Here is a 12718-nt window from a genome sequence, read left to right as displayed (position 1 = left end):
GGAGGGAGAGAGGGGGGGAAGGAAAACAAAGATGCAAAATTCTCAGGTAGGAAGAAGTTGTAACTTAGGTATTCACTGCTGAATAAGCAAACACAACCAGGAGCCAGAAGTAAACATAAGAAACGCTTAGTATTTTGAAACGTTTTAGGGAGTGAGCTGTACTCAGCTCTGAGGTTTTGCTTCAGAGCTCTGAGGTTACGTTAAAAATAAACAAATTTTGTCATTAAGTTGTTATAGCATCTTGCTGCTCTCACTGATGAGTGTGCTGGCTAGAATATATCTTGTGCTCAATAGCTTTCCTGTAGGATTCAGAACAGCTGAAATTCATACTTGTTAGCAAGTGCAGACAAGAATCTGCCACATTTAAGGGGAGTTGAGAGCCCAAGTCAATTTGAATTCCCTCAGGAACTGTACCCTCCAGAAAGCTGCCCTTGTGGCAAAGCAGAGAAGCCTTTGCAAACCTTTTGCCAAGCTTTGATTAGCAGCGAGGCTGAATTAAGATTGCAGAGTCTGCGTTAATGACTCCTGCTTGGTATCCCATCCAAAAATTTCGGAAGAGTGAACAGGCTCATGCCTTATTTGTCAGTCAAGAGTTAAGTGGGTTTACACAATATTTTACTGAAAGGACAAAGGGTCAATTGGAAGATAGGCTGGATAATCTACAGAAACTAACTATTCCTTTTCAAAAGTACAGCCAAAGCTATTTAAATCTTTCTCTCTGTTTCCTGCTGAGACAACTGCTAGGGCAGCTGTCTGCTCTCCACCTCCGTCAATACGATCTCATTCACAGCTTGTTGTTAAGCCCCAGGGTTAGACAGATAGGATGTGCCTATTCTGCACAGTGGTAAGGTCTCATCCCAACCACAGTCGACCCCATAATGTGAGCTGCCCCGCTGTCTGGCCACGCTAGGTAACCATTCCTGCTGGCTGCTTCTACTTTCCTTGCCACTGGGGCTAACCACAGCAGTTCTGCTGACAGGTCCTGGTCTCTGGTTGTCCTCTCACCTTACCAAGAGTGCATCTAGCGTACTGGCCTACACGTAGCTCTTAACAGTCAAACAAACTTTTAAAACATATTTTCCTACCCTAGCTTTCCCATCGTGTGCCTTTGCACCTCAGAACTGCAACTGTAATTTCCTCCCCTTTATGGCACACCTGCCTTTCCAACAAGAACACCCTAGATAAGGGAAAACATGAAGTAATAAGTGAGCATATTTTAGACTTGCCTGTTGGTTATTTTCATTCATTGCCCCTTTTCTTTGCCAGCTGTCAACAAAGCACTTTGCTGTATTCAGGATTACACCCCTCTGAAGTTCTCTGGAGAGAGACCGCTCGTCTCTTTCAGGCCCCAGCCAGCACGCTGAGACTTGAAGGGAAATGGATGCTCACGTAGCTGGAGTGGCTGCAGCTTTTTCACATATCCCCTTTTGTCAGTTTGTGCCTGTATTTGCAAGAAAGAGCATCAGTCCCCAACACTCCACTCCTCTGCTCCGTACCATTTACCTCCTCCTCTTTTGCCATAAAGCCTATCCTCATGGTTTGCCCCCTTCGTTTACCAGCTTCAGGGGATATGAGAGCCTCCCTGCAGTTTGGCCTTGGACCGCAGCTACTTAAGAGACTGTATCTCCTGACTCGGTGTAAAGAAAGGCTTGTTCTCCTTCTAACGCACAGCTTCGTGACTTGCAAGAATCTCCTCAATTTAGATGGAACTGTGGTAGACAGGAACCACAGTTGAACAGGCTCAAAGGATTAGACAACACCGTAGTAAGACAGCTCTTTCCCCTATTAAGTATTAGTATTGCAAAAGTCCTGTGTGGCCCACCAAGTAGCCTGTGAAATAAACAGTGCTTTTGTGCATGCGCAGGTTCTCAGGGAGACAAAGAGAGAAACATTATCAAACCAAATAGTCTTGCAGCTCAGTAGAACAAGCAGTATATAGATTTAATTAACTCCTTGGCACTGTCAGTTGTGGCATATCCTGTTGTCGTCCATGGGCAGCGCACCAAGAAAGCCTGCCTGTTTGGCATCTAGAGGGCTACAGATGGTTGGTAAAACTTCTGTTCTTGTTTACAGCCAATTTCTGGAGTGCAACAACAAGTGGCGAGACAAGCAAAGGCTTTCCTTTCCCTGGGAAAGATGGCAGAAGTGCAGGTCAGCAGACGGAAATCCAGCGGAGAGAAGTCGTGGCTGTGGTTTGCTACAGTGAAGTCTCTGATCGGGAAGGGGGTGATGCTGGCTGTCAATCAAGGGAAAGTGCAAACGAACGTGCTCAACATCGCAAACGAGGACTGCATAAAAGTGGCAGCTGTTCTGAACAACGCCTACTACCTAGAAAACTTGCATTTCACCGTTGAAGGAAAGGACACGCACTATTTTATCAAGACCACCTCCCCCGAGAGTGACCTTGGGACGCTGAGGCTGACGAGTGGGCGGAAGGCCCTGGAGAATGGCATCAACGTCACCGTTTCCCAGTCCACGACCGTGGTAAACGGCAGGACTCGTAGGTTTGCCGATGTTGAAATGCAATACGGTGCTTTAGCACTTCACGTCCGCTATGGCATGACGCTTGATGAGGAGAAAGCCCGAATACTGGAGCAAGCCAGGCAAAGAGCCCTTTCCAGTGCCTGGGCCAGAGAACAACAGAGAGTAAGGGATGGAGAGGAAGGCGCCAGGCTGTGGACAGAAGGAGAAAAGAGGCAGTTGCTAAGTGCTGGAAAGGTACAAGGATATGATGGGTACTATGTACTCTCTGTGGAGCAATATCCAGAATTAGCAGACAGCGCTAACAATATACAGTTCCTCAGACAAAGTGAGATAGGAAAGAGGTAACACACTGGCTTAGCTCAGGCTGCCAAAGAGACTGTGTACCAGTGTCTTCTAAAAAGGAGACCAAACTGTTTTGCTGCATTACTACTTGAGCCTAAGCTTACATCTTTGCTCAGATTTTTTCTGTAGCACAATCCGAATGGACTCTAAGGAAAAGAGCGCCTTCCAGAAGAATGATACTGCTAATGACAAAACTTTTTTTTTCTCAATGACCTTAAAGGTGATCTGCTTTAAAGAATATGTTTACATATGCATATCGCTGCACTCAAGTTGGACTGAAAAGTATTAAAAAAAAAAAAAAGAAGAAGAAGAAAAAAAGAAAAGAAAAAGGCCTAAAGATCTTGGCAACAGGCTGTCTGTTCCTTTGAGGCACTGTATTTAATTAAGATACAGACCCATACAGTGTTTCCAAATGTTACTGAATTGTTGACCTTTGCTTACCAGAAGTAGTCTCTCTCTTTCTCTCTCTCTTTTTCTCTCTCTTTCTCACTGCATAGGATGTGGTATATATCTGTTAATTTTAAAACGTGGGGCAAAAATTACTGTTTATAGACAACCCAACTGCTTTAAACTGTGCTGCTTTCTAAAAGGACATTGGCACAAGTGACTTATGCTACCATGGGAATTTAATAATGGATTTTACAATGCTAACATGGTTTGCCTTGGGGGAAAAAAACTGCAAGTAGAATCCTTGTTACAGATAAGCAAAGGAAACCCTGATTTTTTTGTAAATTATGTGAGACAAGTTGTTTATGGATTTTTATATGAATTACAATTTACTGTACATCAAATATTAGTCTCAGAGGAGTTAATTTATGTAAAGTGTTTAAAAAAGTTTATACTTAAAAATAAAATGATAAAAACATGTGCTGTGTGTGATTTTTTTAAAGAAAAAGGAATTGCACCTTTTATGTTATAGCTGTACAGTATAAAGGATTATATTGTAGAGATATAACAGTGATAACTAATGTCCAAAAGTGTTAATATTTTTGTATTAGGTTTAAAGCTGTGCATCTATCACTCTGCTGATAGGATGAAACACTCCAAAGTGGCTGGCTGAATCAGACTGCAGCTCCCTTCCCTCCTGTACCTCTCCTGTCACCCAGGCCAGTGCCACTTCATCAGTCATTGTTAGAAGGCACAGTAACCAAATAAGTCTCGTTTATTATGATGGAAGACTTTAATAGGTTGGGTTTTCCTTGTCTTTTTCAGCCCTAACGTAATAAATGGACATTTATTCATACCAAGTGGGGTTTCTGTTGTTTTTTTAGAAGCTTTGTTTCACAATGGAGAGAATAGTGTCTCAGGTGCTTGGCAAATTGTATGTAGAAGAAGAAGAAGAAATGATGTAGTTTCATCCAGTTATGTCAACTTTGTCTTCTGTATAGTACAGCTCTTTTAGATGTTATAACTCCAGATAGAAGAAGCGTACCTCTGACCTGATGCTACACAATAGCTCTTTAGGCAGGCAGGCTGTTCAGTAGGTTCATTTCCTGGCCTTCAGCTGGCAGATCAAATTCCATTACTGTGAAAACAGAACACGGGGATGGAGAGGAAGGTCTAATCCTAGTGCCTAGTCTGCATCTCAACACCACTGCATAGATTTGGCATGCTCTGCTCCAAGGCCCAGTGTATTTGCTGCAGGACGTAACTGAAGTGTGCAGCTGGTTCCTTATAGGAAGCCTGTAGGGGCATCTATGGCATCTGTTCTACATATTGGCTGAAACCATTCTTAGAGCTTTACTCTCATGAGCACTAAGTTCAGCCACAAAAACAAATATTTTTAAGATGAGACAAAATTGTTTTTTTTTTGATGTTCATTGAAATATACACAGTTATTTCTATCCATGTATTATAATGACGAAACATAGTAAGTGAACGTGTCTTAACTATGAATGGTTCAAGTGGATGTAATAAAAATAGTTTTCTAACTGCTTTGTATTCTGAGAGTCTATGGTATTACATACTCTAAATTGCACATTAGGATTGTTTGATAAACAGATTTGAATTTCTCCCGGCCAAGTTGCTACCGAATCTACAGTATCGGTGCTGTTACTGTATGTGTGTATTTGGTAGAGCATACAGAACTAATTACACATATAATCAATGCTAATCATCTATTAGAATGAAAGCACAGATTAGTTGTTTGTTAGTATTTTTACCTTTGAAGCCTTGAGGGCCCTAAATTTAGAGAGGAGGATGATATGTCAGACCCCAGCGGCGTGTCATTGATCTACGTATTATTTTTGAAGATGTAAAATGCTAGGTGTTCGCAGTTCTGTTGGGTGGCTCTTCCACAGCACTGTATTTAGCATGCTGTAAGTGCTCTCTGTTGAAATAGGCTCATATTCTAAATTATGTCAAATGTTTCTGTTCTGTTTGAATATGAAAAGCTTGTATAACATGTCAACAATGAAATATATCTTCTACTTGACGCGTACCAGTTCCTTCTCCTTTGTTCTGGCACCAATAAACAACAAATTATAGTATCTGTTGGTGATCATTTTAGATAAAGTCAAATCAAGCCAATTAGTGGCCTTGTTAGTAGGTATAATGAGCCTATTTCTTGCTAAAAAAAGACTTGTGATCTGGACATGCTCCTGCAGGAAATAGTGACCTTGGGGAATATATAAACAAAAGATCTTTTTAAAGAAAAAGATATGTATAATTAAAAGAAACATATTACAAAAAAAGGAGATTCTAAGTATTTTAGGCAATGCCAGTCAAAATGCTATCCTGATATTTTGAGATGTATATTTCGTCTGATTTGTATTGTTCTTTTAATTTGCCTTCTTAACTTTATATGTGTCCTGAATTTTCCACAAATTGATAACTATAGATTGCATCTAGGCTTTCCAATAAAAGCCAACCCAATGTGTGCGTGTGTGTGCGTTTATATTTGCTTTTTAAACCTGTATGTCAGATATTACAGCTGCACTATCGCTTTTCTGGTTCTATCGGAAGAAGCAAAGCGATCCAGTTGCACGGGTATTGATTCATTTGCTTCACAGTTGGCAGTGTCTTTTTTCCTCCGTCCAATGGCTTAGTCTGCTAACTCAGCAAAGTGAATTACTCCATGGGATCTCTCGGGTGGCCTACTTTAGAGAAAACATTAAATATACCTCACAAAGTCAAATCTTCTATAGATAACGAAAAGCCAAAGAACAAAAAAAAAAAATCACTTAGAACTGTTTTCTCTCATGTCCTCCTGAGTAAAAATACGACAAAAAGTATTTGATTAGAAATAATTAGGTTGGCACTGGTAGTTACATATGTACACAGAAGAGATCCTTCAATCTGCATTTAGACCCACTTTGTAGAAACTGCTGACTTCAGCTCTACTGTATGTCAGGAGACCGCTTTGATTTTAGTTGGAACAGGCAGACTTCACCACACTTACTTTGTAGTGACAACCTCAAGTTGATAACGTGTTGATCCAGCATGAATCGGGTCACTCTGCTTAGCTAACTGTGCCCTAATTTTGTTATTAAAAAAAAAAAGCCAGTCAGAGAGCTTTGTATGTTCACACTTGGGAGGTGAGAGATTTGCATTTGACAAGGAAAAAAAATGCTAGGTACCACTGCCACTCTTCAGAGGCACTTTTAAAGTGATGGCTGAAAGACTGCAAAAGAAGAAACACTGCATAAAATAACAGTTTAAAATGATTGTCTACGAGAGAATAGGCTGTGTTTGCAGAGAATCCGAGATGACAAAATGTTTGAATTCTGTCTTCAATTGCTGAGTTTAAAACTTGGTGAATTAAAACACAGTTTTGAATCTTTATGCTATTCTTTTAAAGGCACATCACGAAAAAGAAGGAGAAAAAAAAAAAAAACTTCTTAAAATGTTAATACCATGATTTACAGTTACCTCCATAATGGCAAGCTACAGCTACACATATGGCAAGTTTCAGAACCTTTAATAGGAAGGACTAGTGTATAATTCTTTGGGGATGGGAAATGCAAAGCAAAGACACTTACTAGAAACAGCTTCTAAGCAGCTTATTAGAAGCTGTTTATTTGACACTTACTGGAAGCTGCCAGGGTTAAAAATAAGCCAAAGCAGAGAGCATCACACAGCGTGAACTGAGCAGCACAGGCACAGGGAAATATCCCTAGCTGCACAGCCACGTCCAAACCGACCAGACTGATCAGCTTCTCATCTACAGCCAATTAGTGCTAAGGACTAAATATGCGATGCTTATAAAATTAAATTGATCTTTGACTGCACACACAAGTTTCTGGGGCTCGTTGATCAAAAATAAAGCCCAAAACGAACACCAGTGAATTGACAGGGACGTGCCAATTTTCTTCTCCTAGGAAAGAGGCACACAAGGTCCATAGCCATCGCACTGACGGACAGTACTGAGGACTTTAACTTTTCCCTCTGAAGTTTTCAGCTTTGTGGCAGGACCATGTCAGGCAAAATTTAACGGTGTGAGTGCCTAGGTTAGAACTAAGAAAAAAGTGAAAGTCCTAGTAATAGTTAAGCCCCACTCCTTCCTCCTGGCCCATTTTCAACGTTAATAGTAGTGTAGATGAGGAAGCCAGCACTTGCTGTAAGCACGCCACCAAAGCCTGAAAAAATGCAGCTCCTCTGTTCATCTCAAGAAGCAGAGAAATTGTTGCAGATCCCCCAAAATGTCTTAGGCCTCTCAGGGTGAAAAGATGATGAAAAGGTGTGTTTCTCAGGCCACCTCCTGATCGCACAATATAATGCTGGATATTGCAGTTAGCACAGTGAGGGTGGCAGAGGAACAAGAGCATACTGTTGGCCACCCAGGCACAGTCTGCCCTGCTTCAGTAACGGGATGTGTTGCGGATGACAGGGGAGGGAGAGGGAAGGGACGTGTCCTGTCAGCAGCTGGTCTAAAACCCAGCAGTGGGAGCGAAGTCACCCAGCATCTCACAAACACTGGCATGAGGTTTATCTTAGCTGCATGATTCTTTATACACATTCCTTAAGAAAAAAAAAAGAAAAAAAAAAAAAACTGGCCTGATTTCTAGTGTCACAAATTGATACAATGCTGATTCATGCAAGGATGACATAAAATGCATCCCCAAATAAAGATAAATATGCTAAACATTGTGCCCCACTTCTAAACAAAGCATGCTAAACAGCAAAAAACATGCCTTTCTTGAAGTACCTAAGGGTCTTATGGGCAATTTGGAGGGTGAAGAACGAGCGTAACAACATGGCAGCTCATTAGCGTCATGTTTTCACAAACCCTACCTCATTGTATTTAGTAGTTCTGCAGGTAAACTCTCCTGCTGTTAATTACCATAAATTCCTAGGTAAATTGAGTAAACCTTTTAATTTACTAAGTTAAAATTCTGGCATTGAGGAATATAAATTTCTAGAGACACATGCAATTTTTTTCCCTACTATAAACTGAGTCAAAGCTCATAGTAAGGTAATTATGCAGCTTAGAGTTAATGGCTCCCACAAAGCTGTCTTAATAAAGCCTTTTGGGATTCAGGAGGAAAAGGAAGAAACTAAGAACAAGGCTGGAAGGCGACAACATGTTTCAACCAGCTCTAGTTACTCAATCACACTTAAGCGGTCTGAGAGAGCAGAGAGAGTGCCATGCATTACAGAGGCATGCTGGAAATAATTGCTATCCCAACACAATGAAGTATTTCCACATTCCAAGCCCGGGAACAATTTTAAAACCAAAATGACAAGAATGGCTATCTAATGGACCTTACCTCAATCAAAAACAAACCAAATCAGTGTATGGAAAGCTAACAGAGAAACCAGTTGAAGAATTAAAATCTGAGAATGGCTATAGGCATGTCATTTGATGCTGTAGAAAAATCCATCCAGTGTTTGCTGACAAAAACTATGGGGCAAAAAAAAAGAGGGAGGAGAAGGGGCACAAGACCCAGTGCTAGTCACCGTTTTCTGCAACAATAGGGTAGTATATATAAAAAAATTAGTGATGCCAACATCTGCAGATGACAAAAATTGATGGAGTGGCAAATAATGGCTAGGACAGGGCAGTCAAACAGAACAATATGGATCACTCGCTAAAATGAGCCCATTCAAACAAAATGCATTTTAATACAGGCGACTCCAGAAGTAAAGTATCTCAGAATAAGAAATGCAAATCTCACTATGAAAGGTATGTAGCAGCCTACAAGAAAGCAATGACTGGAAAGAATGAGGAGCGCATAATAGATAAATAACTCATTGTGAGATTCCAGTACAATAGTGGTGGCAATGAAGAGCTCATAAGGGTGGAAAAGCTTAATGAGATTATTGGCCTTGTTAAACAAGGGAAATAGGAAGGCAATGTTATCTCTGCGTATGGCACTGGCAACACTACTCTTGCATACAGTTCTGGAGCATGCATTGTGAAGAAGCTGTTAAAACCCTGGAGAGAGCGCACATGGAGACATCACAAATAAATCTGAGGCTTAGCAAAAACAAAAAGGAAAAAAAGAACATTAAAAAAAAAAAAAAAGACACAGCTCACAGCTGCTTGCAGGGAGAGATTTAAACAGCTCAACAAAAAAAAAAAAAAAAAAAAGGCGCCAAAGGGTGCCTTGACAATAGACTGTAAGTGCCTCCAGAGGAAAAAAACACATTGGAGTAAAGTGCTTCTAAATGTGGGAAGGGGGGCAGAAGCGGTGTCTGGGAAGGCAATTCTGATAAATTCACATTTGGAACTAAAAAAAAGCAGGGCGAGGGGCAGCTGCTTCATGACCGCTAGAGCAAACTACAAGGGAAGAATTTTCCAGAAGCTTTTGGCAAAAACAAGAAGGCTGTTGGAATTATGTTTGATGGATGCTGGTGATGGGAGTTTAGACTAGATGATGGCACGGTCCATTTGGCCCCACATTAGATATGAAAGTAAATACTTTTCAACTCTGGTAAATGCCAGGCCAGAGGTTTAGGGTTTGTCTCCCCCTGTTCCCCTCCCCCTTTCCAACCCTGAAATACCCACATTAATTTGACAGAAGCCAACAAAAAATATTCTAAAAGCCCAGACTTTTCAAACGGGCAGAGCCAGCTTGGAACATTTTTAAATCATAGCTTGGTTTCCACAGCAGAGATAAGACTTTCTATTACTCTTTATAGCAGCTGATTATTAAAACTAACTAAAATAAGCCTTCACTTTCTATTAAATTCTTTTCATGAGTGTAGCAGGAGTCAGTACTTCCAATATGCCTGCATGTTTATGTCTCCAAAGTATCCAGAGGCAAGTGTTTAGGTTAAAAAAAAAAAAAAATCCTGTCTGTGCCAACAGTGACTGCACTTTGCCCTGAGCATACATTGCCCTCGATTATTGACTCTCCCTGCTCCTTCCCAGGTGTTTCATGCTCTGTCAGCTTGGGTGAAGGTGGGGCAGCAGCTAGTCATTATTTGGTGCAAAATGAAGAGCTGATGCCTGCAGCATCGCTAGGACGGGCTTGCATGCTAGCGGATTTCTAACCTATTTAATCTACTTTACAACTAACAGCGGGCAGAAAATTGCTCACTCCTGGCTCCTTCCCCACTTCACAAAGACACTGAAACGGCGCTCCAAGCTCCTTGCCCAGCTCCCCCGGTCCGACACGGTGCCCGGGCTCAACCAAGCACCAGCCCCGGCAGTACCACCGAGCCCCCCGGCGCCGCAGCCAGCGGGGCTGGAGCCCCTCGCGGAGCTTCTTCGGCACCGGCTGCCCTCGTACCGGTGCAGGCGGCCCGGCGCGGCCCGGCCCGGCCCGGCCCAGATCCCCTCAGAGCGGCGCCGCCATGGCTCGCGTGCCCCCTGGCGGGCAGGGGAAGGGCGGCGGCGGCCGGCCCCGGGGAGCGGCCCCCCGGGGGTGCATGGGCCGCCATTTTGTCGGCCCGGTGAGGGCCGCTCAGCCCTACAGGTCGCCAAGGACGGGTTCTCACAAAAACAGATAAATAAGAGAAATGCGATGGCTAAGAAACACAATGTTAAGATCCTGTGAAATTAAATTAAGTGAAATGAATAAAAATCACCAAGTTGAGATCCTGCTTCACCTTGTGTCAACCTGAAGCACGCTGTGGCTCTTGGGTGCAGCTTAACATTTCATACCTGCAGAGCACATGGCAGCAACTAGAAGGGCAGCACCAGCTTCAAATCTAATGCAATACGCAGTTTTAAATGCAGTTTTAAAACCCACACTGCATGAGGCCAGGCACTGCCCGCTCTTTCAGCCTCCCCACCAGCACTGCAGCCTGCTGCATGGCCCAGCCCCAGCGGCAGGTCCCAGTCAGAAATCCCAAAGAGGGGCCCTTTCTGTGGCAAGTCACACTCTTCGCTACCAATGATATGTAGCTGTGCTAATACCACCTTGTTCCTCTCTAAATACAATAAAAGGGCACCAGCTTGACTACTGGCATATGCATTTAGTAAAATACATTTTTTTTTAACTGCACAAAAGATACTTACAGATGGCTGTCATCCACCGCCAGTGAAATGCAACAACACAGAGATCAATTACTTCAAACGCAGAGCTGTGTTCCCGCTGCCTCTCGTGGTGTAGCTGGAAGGGGTTGCTATAGCCAGAGCCAGACCCCCGGTGGCTGGCACCCAGGCTGTCCCTGGCCATGGGCACCGCAGTGGCTAACACCAACGCCAGGCCGATAGCCCAGCCAGCTGCTGCAGAGCGACAGCAGCTCAGCAGGGAGGGAGGAAAGGAAGGGCTGAGTCTGATGTTGTGCAGCAAAGTGTGTGCCTGGATGGTTAATTTGTGATTTCACTCCCCCATAAATCAAATCAGATGTCCCTATAAATCCTGCTCCTCAGGAAGAAAGCAGAAGGGCAGGAGCTGCATGGAGCAGGGAACAGGACCATTTTTCTTTTCAGTGGCAGCAGCACATCAGTGACACTCAGTGCTGTGCTGGGTCAGGCCTTCACCCTCTGCTAAGTTAGTACCAACAACTCCTTCATCTAAAGGGCAGATAGTAACAGTAGAGGCCCCCCCCCCTTTGCACTTTTCTTCCTTTCTTTCCTCCGGTTACAATAGCAATAGCCTCTGAAGGAGCTGTGCTAATTAGTTGCTATTACACTTCTTGGGTGGCTGGAAGAACACACTGCCTCTGACCTCATGCTTTGCAAGGTACCTTAACAGCTTATTACTGCTATTGCACGGCAGCAATGGTTCATTTTATAGTTACTTTGAAAGAGCCATTCCTCCAGTGCTGAGATATAATCTAAGACTAATGCAGAGTCTCTCCAGAAGACTGCTGTTAAACTGTCTATAACCGAGTGTCCAAACACTGCACAAAGCTGTTTCATTTGCTTAACATCGACTCACTAGCAATTAATATGCCTGACATAACAGTGCACTACAAGGCCCATAAAATCTGTAGCAGTAGGGGAGTGAAATGATTATAACATTTTTTTTTCTTTTTTCAATAATACCAGACTACAGTTTGGGCACCGTAATCTTTTCAAAGCAAGAAGCTGAGCTGCATCTGAACAGCTGTTGTTTACTGAAGCAATAATTAGCAATGAACCAGTCAAAGTACCTGCTACCTTCCGCAGCAGCTCAGCAGTTACCTGCACCCTGTGCCTGGGAGCAGAGGCTCACAGCTTCACGTGTAGACTATCCTTAACAAAAAAAAAAAAAAAAGTCTCAACTAACTTTAAAAAAGGAAATATTTTAAGTGGCAGTGCCAACCAGCCTTGTGCAATAGAAGTAATCCCACTGAACTCATTGTGAGCTGGGAGACAGATTTCAGATTGTAGCAGATTTCCCTAGCACAACACTTTTCAGCTGGCGGGGGACAGGACATGATGCAGATTAGGTGCTAGGCACAGTCCTGCTGAATAGGCTCTGCTGCCTCTGGGCAAGGTCAGCTGCACCCCACTGGGACTGAAACCTCTGGGGAAGCACATGTATAAAGCCATTTACTATGTCTGTGAGTCTCC

General features: G+C 42.9%; 1 protein-coding gene across 6 annotated transcripts in view; it reads left to right on the top strand.

The window, feature by feature from the left end:
• The window catches only part of LOC310899261 (teneurin-3), a 242570-nt gene extending 236868 nt beyond the window's left edge, over positions 1 to 5702 (top strand). For 5 of the 6 annotated variants that reach the window (XM_083835481.1, XM_083835480.1, XM_083835479.1 and 2 more), the window contains one exon: positions 2074 to 5702. In XM_083835481.1, coding sequence (XP_083691607.1) covers positions 2074 to 2829 — 756 coding nt within the window. In that variant the 3' untranslated portion in view covers positions 2830 to 5702. The other variant, XM_083835482.1, reaches the window with a different exon arrangement.
• Positions 5703 to 12718: the final 7016 nt, after the last annotated feature.

This window comes from Anser anser, assembly GCF_964211835.1.
Source record: "Anser anser genome assembly, chromosome: 4".
Taxonomy (NCBI): Eukaryota; Metazoa; Chordata; class Aves; order Anseriformes; family Anatidae; genus Anser; species Anser anser.
Note: the sequence above shows the minus strand (reverse complement) of the source record. Positions and strands in the feature narration are given on the sequence as shown.